This window comes from Trypanosoma grayi (genome assembly GCF_000691245.1).
Source record: "Trypanosoma grayi strain ANR4 Tgr_11_V1, whole genome shotgun sequence".
Lineage (NCBI taxonomy): Eukaryota > Euglenozoa > Kinetoplastea > Trypanosomatida > Trypanosomatidae > Trypanosoma > Trypanosoma grayi.
Genome location: NW_008825630.1, coordinates 1 through 19,815, shown reverse-complemented (window position 1 = coordinate 19,815; position 19,815 = coordinate 1). Strand labels below are relative to the sequence as shown.

Genomic DNA, 19,815 nt, shown 5'->3' with positions numbered 1-19,815 from the left:
GTTCTCCACCCTTCTGTTCCCCTCCCCACTACATTAAAGATACAAAACAAATCAGCAAGATCAATACGTGCACATAGATCGGAACGCAAAACACTCGTTGCTACTTTTTTTTTCTTTTACATCCTGCTTTCCCCAACCCAGATTTAGGCGTATTCATCAATTGGCGGTAGAGACGGTTCATTTGTGGTAAATGGGCGATACGACGGGGGAAGAGCGCTGGCGTCATCGCCAACCCAATTGCACGCTCTGCGTTCAAAGGCCTCAAAAAAACTCAATGACTCTGCCAAGTGCCGCATTGTGCTCTTGTCCTTCTGCACATTTCGGGACACAAGGTTACGGTGACAGGCTACGCGAATGCGCTGAAGATAAGCTTCGCCTGAGCACGCGAGAATCCCTTTGAGTGAGACGTACGTAAGCTTTGATTGTCTTATGGCGGAGGATAATGCAACCGCTTTGCTCTCCGGTACCTGAACACCATCGAGGAGGAGCACCTCGAGATTTCGAAGCTGCGGGAGGCACCTAATAAGGGCACACACCTCTGCTCGTGTCAAGGAGGTGTAACTAAGATCCAACTCTTCCAAGTGTGCGCAACCTTGAAGGAGAAACTCCTGGAAGGTTATTGCATCGCCACCACCAAACCGATTGCCGTGCAAGCTCAATCTTCGTACGGATGTGCGCCCCAGCAGCATCGCTAACATGTGCGAGCACGATGCGTCGATCCAGTTCCACGAGAGGTTCAAATAACGTAGCTGAGGCTGAAGGGCGCGACACTGATTGAGACCACAAAGCAACAAGAGGAGCGTGGCCGCACCAACTTCACAAAATGGAACTGAAAGACATTCCAAGGCACGGGCCTCATTGCGCAGAATGCCATCAAAGAGCAAGACATTTGCACGTTCCGGGGTAAGTGTGACGTGAGAGAGATGCACAAGGGAGAACACGGCCGCCTTTTGTCTCATGTGAAGGGCAATATCCGCGATAAACTGATTCTCTGTCTGCATGCTCCTCATGCCCCATGGGATGAAGGGCGGGTAATGTTCCTTGGGCTTCACTGTGCAAGGTAAGATGCGCATAGAGACCCACCACTCGCTCTTGAGTCGAAACTCATCCTTCCACTCTGGGCGTGGGGCAGGTGTATNTCACGGTGCAAGGTAAGATGCGCATAGAGACCCACCACTCGCTCTTGAGTCGAAACTCATCCTTCCACTCTGGGCGTGGGGCAGGTGTATTCCATGCGCACCGCTGCGGTGCCGTGCAGAAGTTTTCAAAGAGAGCATCCATCACCTCATCGATGATGTGACAATGCGGAGCGTCAGGTGAGGTCAGCCGGGCCGCCTCGTCATCTATGAGCGTGCAAAGTTCCAGTGTCTGCACCCTTTCCATGACGTCAGCGGCACGTTTCGGCAGCGGCGGTGGCAGGCCAGTGAATGGTTGCCTCAGCTTAATCTCAGGGCAACGCCTCTTCTGTGCGTCCGAGAGCCGCTTGTTGAACATGGGACGCCGGCGCGGTGCTGTGAAGCGCAGCGCTTTGCAGCCCGGCGGTGGCGCCACCTCGAGCGGAGGCACCGCGGTTTGCGAAGAACACTGCGGGTTATGCAGCAGCGTCATAAACCTTTAATGCAACCAAGGCAACGGGCAAGAAAGAAGAAAAAAAAACATTAATGAACAGAGGAATCCAACAAGGCCAACAAAGAGTTCATATTCTTCCTCTTCAAACAACAACAACAACAACAACAACACATTCTCCTGGACTTTAATTCCGCCGGCTATCCCATCTAACCCACGGAAACTGTGAANGCGGTTTGCGAAGAACACTGCGGGTTATGCAGCAGCGTCATAAACCTTTAATGCAACCAAGGCAACGGGCAAGAAAGAAGAAAAAAAAAACATTAATGAACAGAGGAATCCAACAAGGCCAACAAAGAGTTCATATTCTTCCTCTTCAAAAAACAACAACAACAACAACAACACATTCTCCTGGACTTTAATTCCGCCGGCTATACCATCTAACCCACGGAAACTGTGAACAAGGGAAGGAGAGAGAGCACCCACACACCTCTCTCTGTATTCCTCAGGGTCTGGCCGAGGTGAGAAACTCGATGCCATCCAACTCCGTCAGGCAGCCCGGCCAACGGCGCTGCCATGTAACCAGCTGCTGTGCCAGAAACTTCTCCCGCCTCGACATCTTCCGCCAGCTCTCTGGGGTGTCGTGGTTGTACCCCAAGGCATGTAGCATTGCGTGGGTCAACGCCGCCTGTAGGTAATCGTGGAATCGCAAGTTCCTTTCAGGGCGGCGAAGGCAGCGGAGCCAGACGTACTCGACACTAAAGTAAATGTCACCTAGGTCCAGCAGCATTGCACGCTGCTGCCGCAGTGAACTTTCAAATGCACTCCATTCATCTGCATCTGGATCATTATGTGGATGAGAGAGGATGAGTTCGTTCGACCAACAGACTTCAGGTGTGCCGCTGCCACTGCCAGGGAACGTGAGCACATCCGTCGGGCGGTCTATGCCGCGGTGCTCGTGGTTCAGCGCCTGCATCTGCGACGGCTGAGCAAAGCGAATAGACAGCTCAACAGACGCCGGTGCGCGCTCCAGCCAGAGCACCGCCTCTGCCAGCTTCTGCACGGCATCGCCGAATCGGGGCGTCGCACCGTGAATACAGACGCGACGGTAAAACGGCCGCGGCATTGCTTCATGATACACATACACACATATAGAGAAAGAGAAAGAAATAGACACACAGAGAGGATGCGAACAAAAAGAAAGAAACATGAAAGGAAAGCAGAAACAAAACAACGCTGCTGAGGCTTTCAGAATTGCACGTCAAAATGCCACACGGCATCGATAAGTGGATAATTACACCGTTCATTTTCTCCGGCAATCAGATCAACAGCCGAAATGGGAAATGCTCCCAACCATCAGGCGGTATTTGCGCGGCCTTCACATGAGTTTGGCGAATAAACTCACTGCTCCATGGCGTGAAAGCGCCGTTGCTGCTGCTTCCACTACTACCACTACAGCTGGTGGTTGTGGCGGCGGCGGCATTGGCAACGCACGGCGTCCACTCTGATGCCTCAATCGGCGGTACATTCCAAATCTCCTTCTCGAAAGCGGCAAGGCCATGTGGCGACATGACTGTGGCTCTTCCACCGTGGACGCACTTCACCACCGCCTCAAGAAGTCTCACGAGAGCCGCCGAAACGGAACAAAAGAAATATTCGCCAACAAAACTACGAAACATACGAGCAAACAGAACAAAATGCAAAGCGTCCGATTGGATCTGCTTCTTCCGCGTGTCACTAAGCTCGTTTTCCTCTGCGAGAAGGGTGATCGCTGCAGCGCCCCTCTCCCACACGCGCGCAACAATCTGACGACAGGGTCTGTCGTCTGTCATATACATCCGACGCTTCCACCCCTGCACAAGATTCACCAACGTGGTGAAGCAAAAGTAGATGGCGGGGTGCACCCCGTTGATAAGCACACACAAAGAGGATGACTGCCGGCTCACGTTCCAGTAGCTGGGAAACGCAACTTCCTCTACGAACAATGCAATATAGCGTTCCACCAAGGCGTTGTAGACCTCCCCAAGTTTCTTAGCGGCGGATGTTGCGGCGTCATCACCGCTAACGAGGTGGTACTCTTGAATAATTTCAATGATACCGATAACTTGCTGCAGCACGTCCAGTGGCGGGATCAAGGACGAGAGAGTTGCGGTCCGCTGACGCACGTGCGAGACGAGCAGACGCACAACTTCCTCTACACATGAGGTATTTGCAGCAGAAACTGACATATCTTCCCCTGTCGTAGCATCAGCGGACGCCACAATCGCCTCAAGAAGCGGACGCGAAGACGACAGCGGCGACCCCTTCGCCACATACACGGCACTCCCCGTGAGAAACGTTGGCCACACCGACACAAGCTCCCGTCGCGCGTCGTGGTTCAGCGCCGTATCGTCGTTCCCAGCAGCAGCCCACAGGGTAACCACATCCACGCACGCCACTTCGAAGGCGTGGTAAGACTTGTAGTCGCGGCGAACAGCATTCTTCACACACTGCAGCAGATACACCACGTCAGGTTCGCCCTTCGTACTCTCAGATGACGAGTGACACTGCATGTAGCATTCGCAGACTGCACTTTTACCTCTGCCCCCCACTTCGATGAGCTTTGCAAACAAGACAACAACAAAAAACAGATAGAACAAAGGAGGAATGAAATAAATTGAAAAAAAAAAAGAATGAAAACGAATGTCATTAGTACATCTGCATAGACATGGCTTCTGGTTCTCCCCATTTGCTCACCTTTTCACCTTCAAAGATACTGAGAAATGAAAAGGTGAGAGGAGATGACGGTGGATTTGGATATGGTACGTACGGGGGAGCACTTATTTCGGAGCCTTGGGCGGCTGTCTCTTCGGTTTAGTAGAAGCCTTACGCGTGCTGCTTCCCACCACATAGACGCGTTCGCACCCATCCTCACCCAACTGCTCAGCGATTCGTTGACGCATGCGGAGGTTTGTTTCTACCTCCTTTATAGTCTCTTTCAGATCAGCAATATCCGCCGTAAGGCGACCGTCCTGCATCGCGTGGAATCTTATCACATAACGCAACTCATCATTATACTTTTGAGCTGACTCCAAGAGCATAGATTCCTCGTGTCTTCGCTGCTGTAGTTCATCCTCGAGGCTTTGGTTGGCAAGAAATACAGAGATCCAGCGTTGGCGATTAGTACCATACATTGCTTCACTGCCCATAATGTTGTAAACATCTGAGTCGTTTACATTTTGTCCCGTCACTTGGTCGAGCAACAAACGCTGCTGCTGCCGTTCACTCTCATACTCTGCACGTCGAGTGTCCAGTTCATTTTTGATCATCAGCGCTAACTGCTCATTAGACATCTCTACCTTCGAGTCGTACTTTGCGTTAATATGTTTCTTTTTTGCCGTTTCAGTAACGAGGTCACCCGTGTCATCTTCGAGAGATGTTGGCATGTTATCTCTGTCGGGGTATTGCACGCGATGGGTCACCCCAGTGACATTATCAAACACAACAACAATGCGGTGAACAAAGGCATCGCTGTCGTAGTCCCATATCTGCTGTGTTAGGAGACTCATAGAAAACAGGTGCCGTTTCTGCAAGAAATGTTCTCTTGCATGCATGGCTTGATAGCGACTGCAGCCAACAAAGCCGCACACCAAACAAATCCAAGGGTCACCTGACACCTTACACACCTCGCACTGAACACCATTGCTCTCACGTTGCATTTTGATTAGCGTTTGACAAACTGTGCAGGAAGATTGTTCAAGGAAACACGCACAATCTTTGCTTGTGGCACAGCGGCACGTGCGGGAGGTGTAACCGGTCAGTGTCGGTTCAAGCCGCTCGGCACATATTGTACACGTTGGAACAATATACAGATTATCAAATTCTTCCTCTGGGATTGGATCCTTGTCGCAAGGAAAAGAGAACACACGTCGGTTTCCAACAGATGGTGCAGTGTCCTCCTGCGTCAAGGAGTGCACTTCCAATGCGCTTAGCACATCGGCGCACTCAATTATCACAAGAACGCAGCCGGACAGTGTGCAAACGAGCAACTCCAGAACATTCATTAACTGACCTCTCTTGTTGGTCAACCACTCAAGATACCTGGTGACGATGCCTAAAGCCTCTTCTGTAAGAGCAAGTCCGTTGAGTGGGTTGCAAGTTTGGAATAGGAGGAGGATACACTTTGTTGGGATAAACGGGACGAAGAACTCACGCTTGAATCCAAGCCGCCGAAGCAGCTGCACTCGGCCGACGACCAACCTCACGGGACGGTCACCCAGCGCTTCGCACGTTTGGTCATCGGACTGGATGTCTGCGACTTGGTATCGCAGCATTTCTCATATGAGCAGAGAATGCTAAGGGGTAAAAGCAACAGAAAGGAGACTACCACTTCCGGTAATGTAAAGGGTATATATATATATATATATATATATGTAGAGTAAAGAGAAAGCAAAGTAGAATGCGCAGGTAGAGGATAGTGGAATGAAACAGAAGCAAAACCAACAGAAGCGCAAGTACAAAAAAATGTCCAAAAATTGCTTTGTGTATGTGTGTGTGTGAATGAGGGTATACAACCACCCGGCCTTCATGTTCTGTCAATACTTTGTTCGCATGTTGAACATTACCGACCTTTTTGGACGAAGCTCCCTGGCAGCTTCGCCCTCAAGGGTGCCTTCCGTCGGTGCAGCGGCATTCTTTGCAGCTGCAGTGCAAACAGGACACCCACCACCCCGCACAACGCGTTTCTCGACACTCATCGAGTAGGAGTGCTGGCATGCGGCACATTTCCACCAGACAGGCGACACATGGCCGATGCCGATGATCTCAGGATAGAGGTGCATTGGGTTCTTGTCGTGGTCCCACTCCATCGCGATCTCTGGGGCGGCCGTTTTTAGCCGCGTTGGCAGATGGAATCGCTTCCCAACGAACATCTCCACACGCTTGCGGTTGGCGACGCGGAGAAACGTTGCCTTGCAGCGCCGCGGCACAATAATGTTAGTGCGGGCAGTGGCGTGCAGCAACTGCTGGCTGCAGCAAGGAGAAACAGGCACACCGAGCACGGCGAACCGCTTCATTGGCTGGGCACATAGCACACAGAGAGAGCCAAACAAAAACAAAAAAAGAAAGAGCGAAGAGGAACGAAAGACAGAAAAAAAAAACCATGACCCAAATAAAAAATATATTATTTGCGCGTATACATGTGCGATCGTGAGACAGAACCCACCAAGCAAAAAAAAAAAAAACAGCTAGAGAGAGAATCGACTCCTCACATCACAGCCCACTTCAGCACCTCACCACAAGACCACTTACATTCAACAAAAAGAAAGTTAGCGAACAAAACCCCAAACAGATACACAAAAACATATATGCGGATTGCATGCCTCAACGTCCATTAGCTTGTCGGACCATCGCAAATGGAATAAATTGCAGACATGAGAGCATACCGAAAACAATATTCCGGGCGCAAAAAAACAACAACTTCGTTGGTGACTATATCATCTAGCAGCTTCGGAAGCCGTGCCAGCTCCTGCGGCGTCAGTGGAGGATCACACAGCATCACACACTCATGCCCCGGAGGGATGAGCCCAATTCGGTTAACCTGCATGATGAGACACATCGACGACCGCCTCTCTACAAGGACGTTGTCCGGTGCGCAGACCAATACCTTCCCGGAAAACCCCTTCTCATCGATGTATGCTTTGACATCTGCCTCAATGGTCCCTTCCACATGGCGTATCTTCCACTCACGTACATGGCAGGTAATGTGAACCGTCACGTCGTCATCACGTGGAGATGACAAAGGCGGCGTCACTGCTTCGCCAGAGGACACCATGTCCGTTATCCCCCGTAAAGCCGGATTTCTCCACAGACTAGCATCAATCAAATGTACACCCCCCACAACAAGGTGGTTAACGTGCCCCTCAGGAAGCGCGGCGAGCACACGTGAAGCATCCCCCACTTCACAGAGAATAAGTTTCTGCATTGAAGATACACAAGATGCAGTCCACAGAGCATCCACATATTCGACAGAAAAGGCAGGGTTTATTCGCATAAGTTTCTCGCGCAGGAAATTAATTTTGTGTCTCTGAACAATAACTAAACCGACACAAGGCCTTTTCGTCGTCACCGCGCGAAGGAGTTTTGTCATTAGACCAAGCAAAGCGGCAGTTGTGAAGCGGACTCCCTTTGTGGACTCAACGTGCACCCAGGACCTTTCCCTACACACAAACGGGAGCAAGAAGGGTTGCGCGTGAGATGGACAATTTGCACCCACCCACTTCAGTTGCAATGCGCGTTCGACGGAGCAGAAGTTGCTGTCTGCCACATAATCCGCGTACTCAATAGGTGAAACACTCACCAATAATAGGGTATTATTGCGCAAAGAGCAGGACAGTTTAGGCGCGTCGACGGGGCACTGCACTGGCGGCGCGTTATTTATGGGTATACAGACACCAGGGTCTATTAGCATGACGTTGGCCTCTTCCGAGCAGTGCTTTATTGCCTGAATCACGTGTTTGTGAAGAGCCACTCGATTTTCTGAGGACATGTCCTCTAGCAATATGGCATGGGTTTCATTGGCAGAGGCAATGAGAGACGACCATAGTTTGGTTAAACGTTCAGCGTTGTCCGTCCGCATCAGGGTTTTGCAGCTGCGCGAACGAAGAGTTATGAGACATTCACAATCCTATGCTTTATGTTGAGGGGGGTTGATAGATAACGAGGAAGAGCACCAGAGAACACATGGGCCTCTGCCAACAAGTCGTTACGTACGGCTTGGACTTTCAACCAATCAGTCATCCCCACAAGGATTACCGCTCTGTTGTCTCTATCCCCAGATCCACCATGCACTGAACGCGCACATATTGCACTATGCGGCGTTGAAACATCGGGTGCATCTTGAATGAAACAGTGCAACGCGTAGGAGAGCCTGCCACTCTCCCCGGAATAGCGCTGCTTCCTCCCCTTGGAGCTCTTCGACAAGGTATCAATAATGTGACACAAACAACGTTCCCCACACTTTATGTGTTGGCAGACTTTGCATCGACTGCACGTTATTTTTATCTGCGCCAACCAATACCCTCTTTTCACTGTCTCAGTCAGAAGTGTCACTGATTTCAATGAAGGATGGCTTTGATTCGACGAGAACACAGTCGTCATCATCTTCCTCAGAATCCGCCTTGCCACTCGACTGGGCCCAACGAAGGATAGATGATTGTGTATTAGTCTGCCGATTGTTGAGTGAATAACTCAGGTCCTCGATGTCTTGTTTGGCGCATTCCAAACGACCTGTCATACAACTCTTTGGATGTTCTACTTTAATCGTACTGTCGTATCGTCTATGTCGGAATCCCGCACAATACCTGTCCTCCTGTTTGTTCTGTTGCATATTCACCACATCGCCTACTTGGACAGAGGGCGTGTCCACAGTACACACATCATCATCATCATCTCCTCCCACCCCATCTATGCAGGTCACATCCGTAGCCGTAATTGCCATCGTAAATGGGTTTCGTTGCTTTCGCGCCTCCGCGCCAGTTCCTGGCGTGTCGTTTAAAGTACCATTGATTCTCACTTCCGTTACTGGTGTTGACTTAGGCAACAGGAAGCGAGAAAGGGGCTGCACATTGGAGTAGCGCTGGCGTAGCCGCGGTGCCCTCTCAGCAAAAAGACTCTCGTACTTCTTGTAGAGCTCCGGGGATACCGTCGGCACGACCTGACTAGGATTCACGAACCCTACAAAATCCACCAGCTCATTGAAACTACTGTGCTCGCTGTACGGCACGCGGAGTAGCGTGACAAGTTTGTTGATCCGGTGAGTGCTTACCTTTTTTGTCCACCCCGTTGGCTCCACGCAGAGGACACCATCAAACTGCTTGAGGTCGATCGCTGTGCTACCCCAAAGCGGAAGCGCCCTTCCGTTGTGGCTTGCAGCACTTGGAACATCCTCTACAGTTTGTTCGCCACGCCGCCGTTTGGGGTGCTGCACGCCACACACGGCAGCAAGCGTTGGGTATGTTACAGAGGTGAGTGGGACCATGAAGAGAGTGAGACAATAACGCAGCCTCTCCCAAGAATCCTCCATGAAGTTCTCCGAAAAAGAAGAAAAAAGATCTCGTGCCACGTTGGGCGAAGCCGGTGAAGATTCTTGTGGGAGCCTCACTTTGTGCTTTGTGAACCCACTGAGAACGGTCGACACGCCGTCATTATCTTCATCATTACCACCACCACTACTAACCGAAGAAGAATTTTGGGGAAGAGGTACGAAGCGCTCGGAAAAATATTCTAACTGCCGGAGCGACTCGTACTTCTCCGGGGACACATATGTCGGAACAAAGCGGAGTGCCTCATCATCCTTGTCGCAGTCCGGCAGAAAAGTCTCCTGCAGGGAAAGAGCGATGCGTTCTTTTCCAATGAAGTACGCCCCAATCATGACAGCCAGAGAAATAGTGTTCCCTACCGACTTACTTTTATGCGCTAGGGTCTCGCTACCACCACTACAACTCTGAAGTGCCGTTGTGCGCTCGCAGAACATCGACAACACCGCCATATTCACCTCCCGCAGAACATCTACATGAGAGGGAAAAATGAAGCGGGGATCGCAAAACGTGTTGTCAAGAAAGAGGGTGTCCACTTTGCCCGCAACAGACCCTAACAAGGGATTGTTAGTGATATCCAAGTTCCAAAGCGGGCACGGAAGAGACGGCACAACAGGCGACGGCAGCCGCTGCAGCGTTGAAGAGGAGCGCCCGCTGCTAAACCGAAAGTCACCGGTATGGAGGATGGTGCCGAAAGCGGGGGATTGGAAGAGAAACATTACGGCGCCCGGACAGTGATTGGCTGGTATCATCGTGACGGAAAAACACCCATCACGACAACATTTTCCCTCCTCACACCCCGCCTCTTCATAGAGCAGCTCCCCGTTTTCCAATGAGAAGACATAAATAAGACCAAAATCCATTTTCTTTACACTTGTCTCACGAACCCCTAGACGCCAGCACAAAATATTCGCTGTGGCGCGGCTCGCATAGATAGTTCCATGTCGCCACCCAGAAGTGATGCCGTTGTAGTGGTCCGAGTGAAAATGCGAAAGGAAAAACAACACGTGAAACGACTTTGTGCTGCTTAATCTACCCCCAGCATGTCCAAATTCCTGACAAGACTCCAGGTATGCACTGATGTGGCGGAATGCATCAACAAGAATCGCCACCGCTTTGTACCGATACACTTCCCGTGAACGCATGTACTCTTCAAGGGCTTTGGCCCTTGGTGATGCTTGATGCATCTTCTCTGTCCTTGACTGAACCCCATACGGAGTCTCATGCAACTCAAGGTCTGCCGCCATTACTGCATCCCTCCTCCCCCAAAAATGAGAAACAAAGCAAGGCAGATATGTTTACACCAGGACCACCACTGTACTACGCCCAAAACACAGCGAAAAACACTATCCCCAACCCCAGCCGCAGAGATTCCAGATCATCCATTGTACACAACTAGCGCCCTGTGGCATAGCGTCTCGTGATAGATGATTGACTCGACCCAATGAATGAACTCTTTTCAATCTCCTTTTCTTCGTCATTTACTGCAGGTGGATCCATCACACCAAGCAGACGCATGAGCCCAACGTAGAGAAACTCCTGCATATCCATAAGGCCACCAAGTATAGTGCATGCCAGACCAATAGCCATACCAAGTGTAAAGAAATCTGGCGCGAACATTGCAAGTTGTGGCAGAAGACGATAAAGCGCCAAACCCGTCACCATGAATATCGTGGAACAGACACCGAAAATGAACGTTTTTACAAACTTCCTAAAAAGCACTCCAGGGGTCAGAATCACAATATTATAACCATGTAGACGCGCACGAACATCCCGAGACTCGCAAACACTCATAAGAGCTATACAGGCAATAAGAAACAATCCCACAGCAAGCCCATACTGAATCAGTGATGTGAATAAAGCCATCATTGCATTGCGGTCAGATAACGTATCATCTCCTTGAGGCGGTGCCTCCTCCACAATCTCTCGCAATGCCGCCGCGTTAGTTTCAAGAAATGTGACGAAGTCACCCGTGCCCACGCCTCGCCCTGTGATGCGCCAAAACCCTGCCATTAACATGGAGACAGCGACAATCCCACCGTAGCGGGATTGACATGCGTTAGTGGCTAAATTGTAAAAGAGGCACACGTCAAGCCAACACAGGCAGATGAGACCCCAGAGCCGAACAGATCCCCAATCCGTTAGGTAGTCCATTTGGCGAGCCACAAAACTGATTGCAGTCGCAATGCATACGGCGTAGTCCATCGAGCAGGAGTCAATGATAGCCGGGATCCAAACCGTTGTCAAAAAGAAGATGAGCCAAATAAGAAGCAGTTCCACAACGTGAACACTCACCACTATCGCCAGGACCGAGAGGTAAATAACAAAAAAAATCGCAGTACACTTGACAATACCCTGAATTGTTTGATGAATTGACGAGACAACAGAGGTTGCCGCTGTCCACCCGCCACGCTTAGAGGGTCCAAAGACGTAATTGACCACACCCAAAAACGATAGTGATGAGGCAAAAAGAATCCACGAGCTCTGCCGCTCCCATTCATCATTCCGAAACATGACATATAATGCAATTAGCGAGCGTGACAGCATGACTGTGATAATATACCATCGAAGGGCTGCATGGGCCTTTCGCGGAACATCGCGCAGTAGACGGTAACCACAGGCGAGAATAACGGCCGGCACCACACGCTCCAGGAATGATACAAGAAGTGCTTTCAGAATTTCAAGCTGAATAATAAAGTGAATATTGCTGTTCGCCAAGCGGGGATCAAAATTTGCTTTCTCGATGCCTTGAAATCCCGCCACGGCGAGATAAGCAAGTGACGTGGTGTCGGAAAGCGTGCTAGCCACCTCCTCTTTCAGTATTACCATTCCCTCACAGCCGAGCACCGCGCAGACAATGACGACCGGCCACCATTTGCGCCCCCCGGAGAGACCAGACTCCTCTATACCAATGTAGATAGCGTCGCGACCAAATACGCTGTACGCTGCGAATGCCAAAACGGACAATGCGACCCCGTAGAGTGTGAAGCAGAGTCGCTCGTTGAAGGACATTTGCTCAAGAAGCCGCTGATATTCGTCTGACCACACCATCTCTGTACCAAAGGAGTTGTGCAGAGAGGCCGCAAGCCAGCTGATCACCGCAATCTCGCGAAGGGGGAAGAGAAAGAAGATACCGAGTAAGGCGATGACTTGATACCACTGCGGCAGGTGCTCGAGCGAGTGGAAGATGCTGCCAAGGTAGCACTCGCTGTCGGCGGAGACGCCGACCGCCATGACCAAAGCCTACTATCCGAAGTGACTCTCTCAAATTCAACGAGATCGCACCAAAAGACGTATCAATGAGAGCGGGGGGGAGAGAACAGATGAGGAAGAAGCTGGGGGATCTAGCGCAATTATTAGAAGAAACCCCCCCAAAAAAAGTAACATGATGAGAGACAAAAAAAAGACACAAAGAAGAAAATTTAATGTTTCCCCCTTTTCTTTCCTTAGCATAGATGTATCTGTGATGTCTTGGTGTTCCTGTTTCTGCACATGCTTTCCTCGCTTCATCCCTCCCTCAACTCCAAAAGTATACCCACAAACGCCGCCGCCGTACTACTAGTAGTAGTAGTGGTGGTTGATGGGTGAAAACCATGGGTGAGTGGGGGGAGTATGGAAAACTATACATCAACTACAACAACACTGAATAAGTGAATGAATGGCTAGACGAGGCATCCGTCAGTTCGACATTTTTTGGGCTTTATTCCACTTCTGTCTCTCTTGTTGCTGCTGTTTCGTCCCTCGTTGTGACCGACGCCTCCTGTTTTGGTGCTGGCTCCTCCTTTGCCTGGGTCCGTGGCTCAATCATGACACCTTTCTCTTCCCAAACCTTCTCGGACAAATCATTTGGCTTGAACGGAGTGCTCACAAGCTCCTTAATGACGCAGCGCAACTCTTCCAGCTTCTCGTTGTTTTCTTTGTTATCTGGATCGGTGAACTTGCGGCTAAGGCAAACGTTTAGGGCACGTTTGAACTTGCGAATCAGCTCCAGTGTGCCAAATGTGGCACGAAACATAATCCACTCATCTACCACAGCGAGGTTCAGGTCATCGCGGTACGTAACAGGCATGCTACTGGTGCCCATAAGGAGAATCGTCCACAACGGCACATTTGTGAGGCCACGCACATGCAAACGGTCCGAGTCCGACAACTTCGCTAACTCATCATAAACAAAAAAAGGGTGTGTAATGTCCTCCTGAGAGGTGTGATGCACTACAGAGACCGAGGATGGAGTCAGTCGATCCGCGAGCTTGTTGCGCATTAGCCGCTTGCCTCTGTTCATGACAACATTCGGGAATAGACCAGATGCAATGACGCACTTCACTAAACCAACATTGAGCGCATCAGCGGAACAATCAGATTGTTCAACGAAAATGTCCGCACGCGAGGCATCCTTTTCACGTCGAACACCAACGCCGGCGCCGAGGAATCCACTGTTCATAATAATTTCAAAGAACTGCCGCTTATACTTTGACACAGTTAGCAGCTGGGGAACACTCAGCATTCGCTCCTGGAGGTCATACACAACTTCCGCTGGTGACTTCTCGTGGTGTGCAACCACCCAGAAGTTGAAGGCATTCACTGAAGCAATCACATCCGACTGTGTGTTCCGTGAGAGATCCTCCTTGTGCAGACGTACGGCCTCTCGGTGCTCGCGCGCGCTCATGAAGACATCCGTGTCAGTCACAGCAGCAATGGTCAATGCCGAATCCAGGCACTTGAGGATTGCTCCCATGATGACCATCTTGCCCACCTTCGGCGCCACAGGCAGGCGAGAAAGCCGCAGTCCGAGAGGTGTCAGTTGGCGCCTTGATGTCGTCGCCCCAAGCTCCTGTAGACGCAACATAGCCGCCTCAATATGGTCTGGAGAGGGTGGTTCGATAGCCTGCTGCAAGAACTCTGCCGGATCTCCCAGACCAAGTGCAAGGATCTGCAGACACAGAGCATCAAGGTGAGTGCGAAGCATCTCAGGGGTTTGAAAATCGTGCACAGTATGGAAGTGTTTCTTCGAGTAAAGACGTATGCACATGCCGGGCCTTGTACGCCCCGCACGACCACGACGCTGTACACAGTTTGCGCGACTGGCATACACCGTTACAAGTTGAGACATGGAACTCATTTCATTACGACCAACAGATGTGGTTCCTTTCCGCATCACATACGACTTTTCCTTTGCCCGCCCAACATCTATGACTGCAGCCACATCGTCGATCGTCACGCCACTTTCGGCGATGTTTGTGGAGAGAATCAGTTTAACCTTTCCTTCGGGGGCTGGCAAAAAGCACCGCGTCTGCTCCTCTGTACCAACCGAAGAGTGTAAGCATATAATGTGAAACTTCGGGTTGCGCTCAAGTATCTCCTTCGCCTTAGTGATTTCGTCCCACCCGGGAAGAAACACCAAAATAGAGGAGTTTCTTAAGTCGAGGGAACGAACAGCATGATCAATAGCAAACTGGATAGTCATATAATCAATCTCCGATGTGGCCTCCAGAAAGCCGTACTTGGCAGTGGCCATCGGGGCGATGTTGTCCAAATTCGAAGCCGCAGACGCGGAAACACCATCAGCACTGTTTCCTTCTTTATCGAGTGTGGCTGCTGCCTCCTTCAACAGGGGTGGCATAACTTTTTGCTCCGCGGCAATCGGAACCAGATCCTCCACGTACAACTCTTGAACAGGGTGCACGTATCCCTCCACATTGATAATAGGTGCCCCGTCAAAATACTTGCCGAACTGCTCCGCCTGTAATGTAGCACTCATCAAGATGACATGAAGGTCTTTCCGACGGCGCAGCAGCTGACGTAAAAGGATGAGCAAAAAGTCAGAGTTGATGTCCCGTTCATGAATTTCATCAATAATGAGATAGTTTATCCCATTCAAGAGAGGGGTCGTATGCAGCATGCGGAGGAGGATGCCAGATGTGCAGAAGTTGATGTTACGCCCTGGTTTACTGTCTAAACGAATTGCGTAGCCGCACGTTTCAGCAATACGTTCCAACCTTTCAGCGGCCACACGCTGCGCAATGGAGACGGCACTCAACCGGCGAGGTTGCGTAATGACGATTGAGCAATCACCACCCTCACCCTTTTCCGTCATTCGATCCAGTATGTACTGCGGTATCTGAGTAGTCTTACCACACCCTGTTGTACCACAGATAACCACAATCTGGTTCTTTTCAATGGCATTTAAAATGTCCTCTCGCTTACCATATATGCTCAGTCGCTGTCTCTGTGCAGCATACTTGGATAGATACTCTTCATCCGTAAGTTTATTTTGTAACTTCTCCAGAAGATCTTGTGATTCTTGCGCGCGCTGCGATGCATCCATAGCAACACGTGATAAGAGACCAATTACTTCGCCTTCTGCATCCGACCACTGCTGTGGTGTTGCGACCTCCTCCTCCTCAATATCAGGCAAACCATCCAGCACGCGGTGAATTCTTTCCTTCTGCGCCTCTGTAAGTGTCACGTTAGCGATGTGTTCGGGGTCAAGGTGACGATGATTGCGGATGAGGTCCATCAGTGCCTGAAAACCAGGGACACCACGCGACAGTTTTGAGAAGAGGCTTTCGTAGGCAGCCGGCTCATTAAAACGAGGCCCGGCATCGTAGCCCTCCCCGATCCACAGCTTCCCATCCTCGTCCGTCACCTCGACGGTGGTGACATGGTGCACAAGTGCCCCTTCACGGCGGTTGAGGTGGCGCACACGCGGCGGCGACAGTCCAAAACAGACAGTAAATAGCTCAATGATACGCACCTTTCCCTCATGAGAGAAGTCCTTTGCGACAGGGTCCCAGCTGCCCAGACGCTTCTTGTTCGCCTTTGGCGTGCGTTTAACCGGTGCCACATCATCATCAATCAGAGATAATGGATTGACTAGAGAAACATTCTCCATTGTTTCAGCCTTGAGTTGCTTTTCAATCTCATGGAAGTCAGGATCGATGCGTCGCAGCAAAGCGAGGGTATGCATCGCTGCACGACGTTGCGATGCCTCTTTGTTGGCTGCTACACCACTCGCGACAATGTGCGGATAGCTAGGGACTTCCACAGTCGTCAGACAAACTCGGCAAGAAACAGGACCAACCATTCGTGACTTCCAAAAGACGGGATATACAATGTTGGTAGCATTGCAGTACCGCTGCAAGGTTTGCTTAGCGTCCACATCGACAGGGGCCGACTCCACCTCTTCCAGCGCGGCGTCATACACCTCATCACCTGTGCGGGGATTTTTCTCCATCTCGTAGTATATGTTGTCCTCCCGAGCCCTATTCACTTCAATGAAACGTCTGCACTCCTCTATATACTTGTCCCATCCTTGAAGGAGGTTCGACGGCACAGTTGGGAACGGCGGCTTCTCTGGAGCCGTCCCAAGCGTCAGCGGCAGCGGCGAGGGTGTGCCGTGTGGCTTCACAGCATTTTCACCATGCTGCGGTGCCCACCTGCCGAGGCAACGCACTCGTTCGACATGTCGATTCTGAAGCCCAGGAAGGTTGTCAAAAAGACACAATCCCAGCGTGTCAATTATTTGCTCAGCGTGCATCCAGCACAGAATCTCTGCGTCACGCTTGGTCAATGCTGAACCGTGTGCAACACGTTTACCAAATTCAGCTGGGACAGGAACTGCAAACTCCGCAACGTGCAACACATTTCCCAGCCCACGTAACTCCATGCGGAATTCTGCCTCAAGTTTCATAACGCCTTTACGGCGCAGATAGTACTGCACACGTGGACGACACAAAAGATCCAATTCCTTTTCCGCTACAAATGTGTAGTTTCGTCTTTCCTTTGGGGCCGCTTCGGGCTCTTTTTCTTCGTCCAGAGTGGTTGTCGCCGTACTCTGTGTGTCCTTTGCTGTTCTCGCCTTGGAAACTACAATGGAACTTCGCTTTTTTTTCGTTTGGTTTTCCCAATGAATAGACCCTACCACCTCACGGCGAAGGGGTGCTGGCGACGGCGTTGTGGGGGGAATTTTACTTGCACCATCCGCCGGCGCGTAGCGACCACTCTTCGCACACACATCAGCATGGTACCGCTGCAGAACAGGATCCGCGTAGACAGGGATGCCAAGTGTATCAAGAATTAACTCTGCGTGCATAGCCGCGAGATTTTCTGCATCTTTAGGATCGACTGCTTCTCCAAGCGCTATGCGATCCCCAAACTGTCGTGGCACGGGTAAATTCAATGCACAACGACATATCTGTTGCCCACCATTGTCTTCGGCTTCAATTCGCTGCACAAAGAATGCTTCTTCAGCTCGCCTCCCTAGGGATGCAAGATAACCTTTAATTCGAACCTTGGCAAAGGGGTCAATCTGACGAGGCGAGTACAGTGCGTGCTCGTATTGAGTGCGTGTCTCTGGGTCTGTCGGTGCTACCATGATGTAGCCATCAGGACTATCAGGCTGAAGGTCCCACAACTCCTTAGACACAGTCTCTCGCACCTTTAGATATTCTGCTTCAGAACCTGCCCCAGATGCATCATTCTTTTTCCCCACAGCATCAACACTACCAGTAGCTCGCGCTCTCTTTACCACTCGTCGCTTTGGTGCTTGTACCGCTTCTGATTCTTGTACTACAGCAGTTGGACTGTTGCTAATGTCGTTATTGTTGCTGCCACTATTCATTGTGGCGGAAGAGCTGGTCGCACCGAGCCTTCGCCTACCTGGAGGACTTGTCAGACAAGGATCCGGTTTTGCAGCCGGAGTGGATTCACCACGGCTTACGCGGGATGCAATCCAGTTGCTTCGAACTCCATCCTCGTCCATAACATGGAAGCCAAGTAGATTGATAACATCGATGGCATGCATTGCAGCCAATACAACGGCGTCGGCGGCGTTCATGGCAATGCCTACACCTCCCCGGACACCAAACAAGTCAGGGAGTGGAAGCACAACTGTTGCCTTGTAATACCCCTGCACTTCTTCAACAAAGAATGGGTCTGTCCTCGGCACCTTCTCCCGTTTAAGAAATCCCTTCAGCTTCTCTGTTGCTTCATGATCGAGGATAGAGGTTTCAATGAGCTCGCATGTCTGCTCTGTCAGCGCCCGGTGACGTCGGACAAGGTCCTCTTCGTAACTCATACAAGAGACACGATCCTCACGCTTCACGGCAAGTTCCTTAAGAGGAAGAGGACAGATAACACGCGAGGGGTCCTTATGATCTTCACCAGGAAGAGGTGCGGGACGCCCGTAACTCCACGCCGCTAGAGCATGCTGTTTCTGTCGTACAGGGTCCGAAGGGAATAAACAAATGGAATGAACGTCTAGTGCCAATTCGGCATGCATGCAAGCGAGTGTTACTGCTGCCTCGCGCGTCAATGCTTTTCCCTGCGCCTTGATTTCGTTAAAAGTCGTCAGCTCCACAGGCAGAACAACTGTGGCGACATAATACGTCTGACCGTTCTTCTCCAGCGGTTCTTCCACCAGCGAAGTACACAACTGCGCAAACGACAATTTGTGCTCCTCAAAGAGAGATTTTATGCGATGAACGGCAGCAGGATCAAATAAACATGGCGAGAGTAGTGTGTGAAACGGTGCCATGTAGTGGTTTGGTCGCAGATCAAGCAATAACCACTTACCACCCTCCGTCTCATCGCGATCCACGATGCGGCGAAGCGGCAATGGGATACGGACATTCGCCTTTGCCCTGTCAACGTCGTCAGGCAACGGCGCCCATCGTCCCGCCTTGCGCGCTGCCTCTGCGTGCTTGCGCTGCATCGAGGGAAGTGTGTAGATGTGGTAACCAAACTCATCAATGATGTATTCGGCGTGCATCGCGGCAAGCATCTCCGCGTCCTTGCTATTGCACGCGACACCGTGAGCCCACAGCTCGCCCAAGTGACTCTCAAACGGCAACCGCACTCGGCAATGATACATCGAAGAGCCATCATCGTGGTCCACTTCCCGGGCTTGGAAAACATCATTACTGCTCGCCACCGCCCCCTGTGAGAAGCGCTTGATGAAATTCACCACCCGTGCGCGTGAAAAGGTGTCAACGTGCCTCGCCTCACAGAAGCACTTCGGCAAATCGCCAGTTCCCTCGAACTCCATGGTCCCATGCGAGGCGCTGCTCGAGCCCATGACTGGTTCTTCGGCGGGCTCCATGAAGGAAATGTCCCCAGGGCTGATTTCCTGCGCATGGATCCAGCGCCGTGAACCCATGCAAATGCGCAGAGCGAG

The 19,815-nt window shown here is 51.1% G+C and overlaps 10 protein-coding genes across 10 annotated transcripts; all 10 read right to left on the bottom strand.

Moving 5' to 3' along the window:
- Positions 1 to 143: 143 nt before the first annotated feature.
- DQ04_00111090 (hypothetical protein) lies at positions 144 to 1,073 on the bottom strand (the record flags this gene model as incomplete). Its single annotated transcript, XM_009308171.1, has 1 exon — positions 144 to 1,073. The coding sequence occupies one exon, from the start codon at positions 1,071 to 1,073 to the stop codon at positions 144 to 146; it is 930 nt and encodes a 309-aa protein (XP_009306446.1).
- A 31-nt stretch (positions 1,074 to 1,104) lies between these two features.
- Positions 1,105 to 1,608, bottom strand: DQ04_00111080 (hypothetical protein; the record flags this gene model as incomplete). The annotated part of the gene is made up of 1 exon (XM_009308170.1): positions 1,105 to 1,608. One exon carries the CDS (start codon positions 1,606 to 1,608, stop codon positions 1,105 to 1,107), a length of 504 nt encoding a protein of 167 aa, XP_009306445.1.
- A 463-nt stretch (positions 1,609 to 2,071) lies between these two features.
- Positions 2,072 to 2,692, bottom strand: DQ04_00111070 (putative rRNA maturation factor; the record flags this gene model as incomplete). Its single annotated transcript, XM_009308169.1, has 1 exon — positions 2,072 to 2,692. The coding sequence occupies one exon, from the start codon at positions 2,690 to 2,692 to the stop codon at positions 2,072 to 2,074; it is 621 nt and encodes a 206-aa protein (XP_009306444.1).
- A 193-nt stretch (positions 2,693 to 2,885) lies between these two features.
- Positions 2,886 to 4,118, bottom strand: DQ04_00111060 (hypothetical protein; the record flags this gene model as incomplete). Its single annotated transcript, XM_009308168.1, has 1 exon — positions 2,886 to 4,118. The coding sequence occupies one exon, from the start codon at positions 4,116 to 4,118 to the stop codon at positions 2,886 to 2,888; it is 1,233 nt and encodes a 410-aa protein (XP_009306443.1).
- Positions 4,119 to 4,385: 267 nt separating this feature from the next.
- On the bottom strand, positions 4,386 to 5,879 carry DQ04_00111050 (BRCA1-associated protein; the record flags this gene model as incomplete). Its single annotated transcript, XM_009308167.1, has 1 exon — positions 4,386 to 5,879. The coding sequence occupies one exon, from the start codon at positions 5,877 to 5,879 to the stop codon at positions 4,386 to 4,388; it is 1,494 nt and encodes a 497-aa protein (XP_009306442.1).
- Positions 5,880 to 6,140: 261 nt separating this feature from the next.
- On the bottom strand, positions 6,141 to 6,620 carry DQ04_00111040 (hypothetical protein; the record flags this gene model as incomplete). Its single annotated transcript, XM_009308166.1, has 1 exon — positions 6,141 to 6,620. One exon carries the CDS (start codon positions 6,618 to 6,620, stop codon positions 6,141 to 6,143), a length of 480 nt encoding a protein of 159 aa, XP_009306441.1.
- A 317-nt stretch (positions 6,621 to 6,937) lies between these two features.
- On the bottom strand, positions 6,938 to 8,182 carry DQ04_00111030 (hypothetical protein; the record flags this gene model as incomplete). The annotated part of the gene is made up of 1 exon (XM_009308165.1): positions 6,938 to 8,182. One exon carries the CDS (start codon positions 8,180 to 8,182, stop codon positions 6,938 to 6,940), a length of 1,245 nt encoding a protein of 414 aa, XP_009306440.1.
- A 456-nt stretch (positions 8,183 to 8,638) lies between these two features.
- Positions 8,639 to 10,888, bottom strand: DQ04_00111020 (DNA cross-link repair 1A protein; the record flags this gene model as incomplete). Its single annotated transcript, XM_009308164.1, has 1 exon — positions 8,639 to 10,888. The coding sequence occupies one exon, from the start codon at positions 10,886 to 10,888 to the stop codon at positions 8,639 to 8,641; it is 2,250 nt and encodes a 749-aa protein (XP_009306439.1).
- Positions 10,889 to 11,036: 148 nt separating this feature from the next.
- Positions 11,037 to 12,875, bottom strand: DQ04_00111010 (hypothetical protein; the record flags this gene model as incomplete). Its single annotated transcript, XM_009308163.1, has 1 exon — positions 11,037 to 12,875. One exon carries the CDS (start codon positions 12,873 to 12,875, stop codon positions 11,037 to 11,039), a length of 1,839 nt encoding a protein of 612 aa, XP_009306438.1.
- Positions 12,876 to 13,341: 466 nt separating this feature from the next.
- On the bottom strand, positions 13,342 to 19,797 carry DQ04_00111000 (putative RNA editing associated helicase 2; the record flags this gene model as incomplete). Its single annotated transcript, XM_009308162.1, has 1 exon — positions 13,342 to 19,797. One exon carries the CDS (start codon positions 19,795 to 19,797, stop codon positions 13,342 to 13,344), a length of 6,456 nt encoding a protein of 2,151 aa, XP_009306437.1.
- Positions 19,798 to 19,815: the final 18 nt, after the last annotated feature.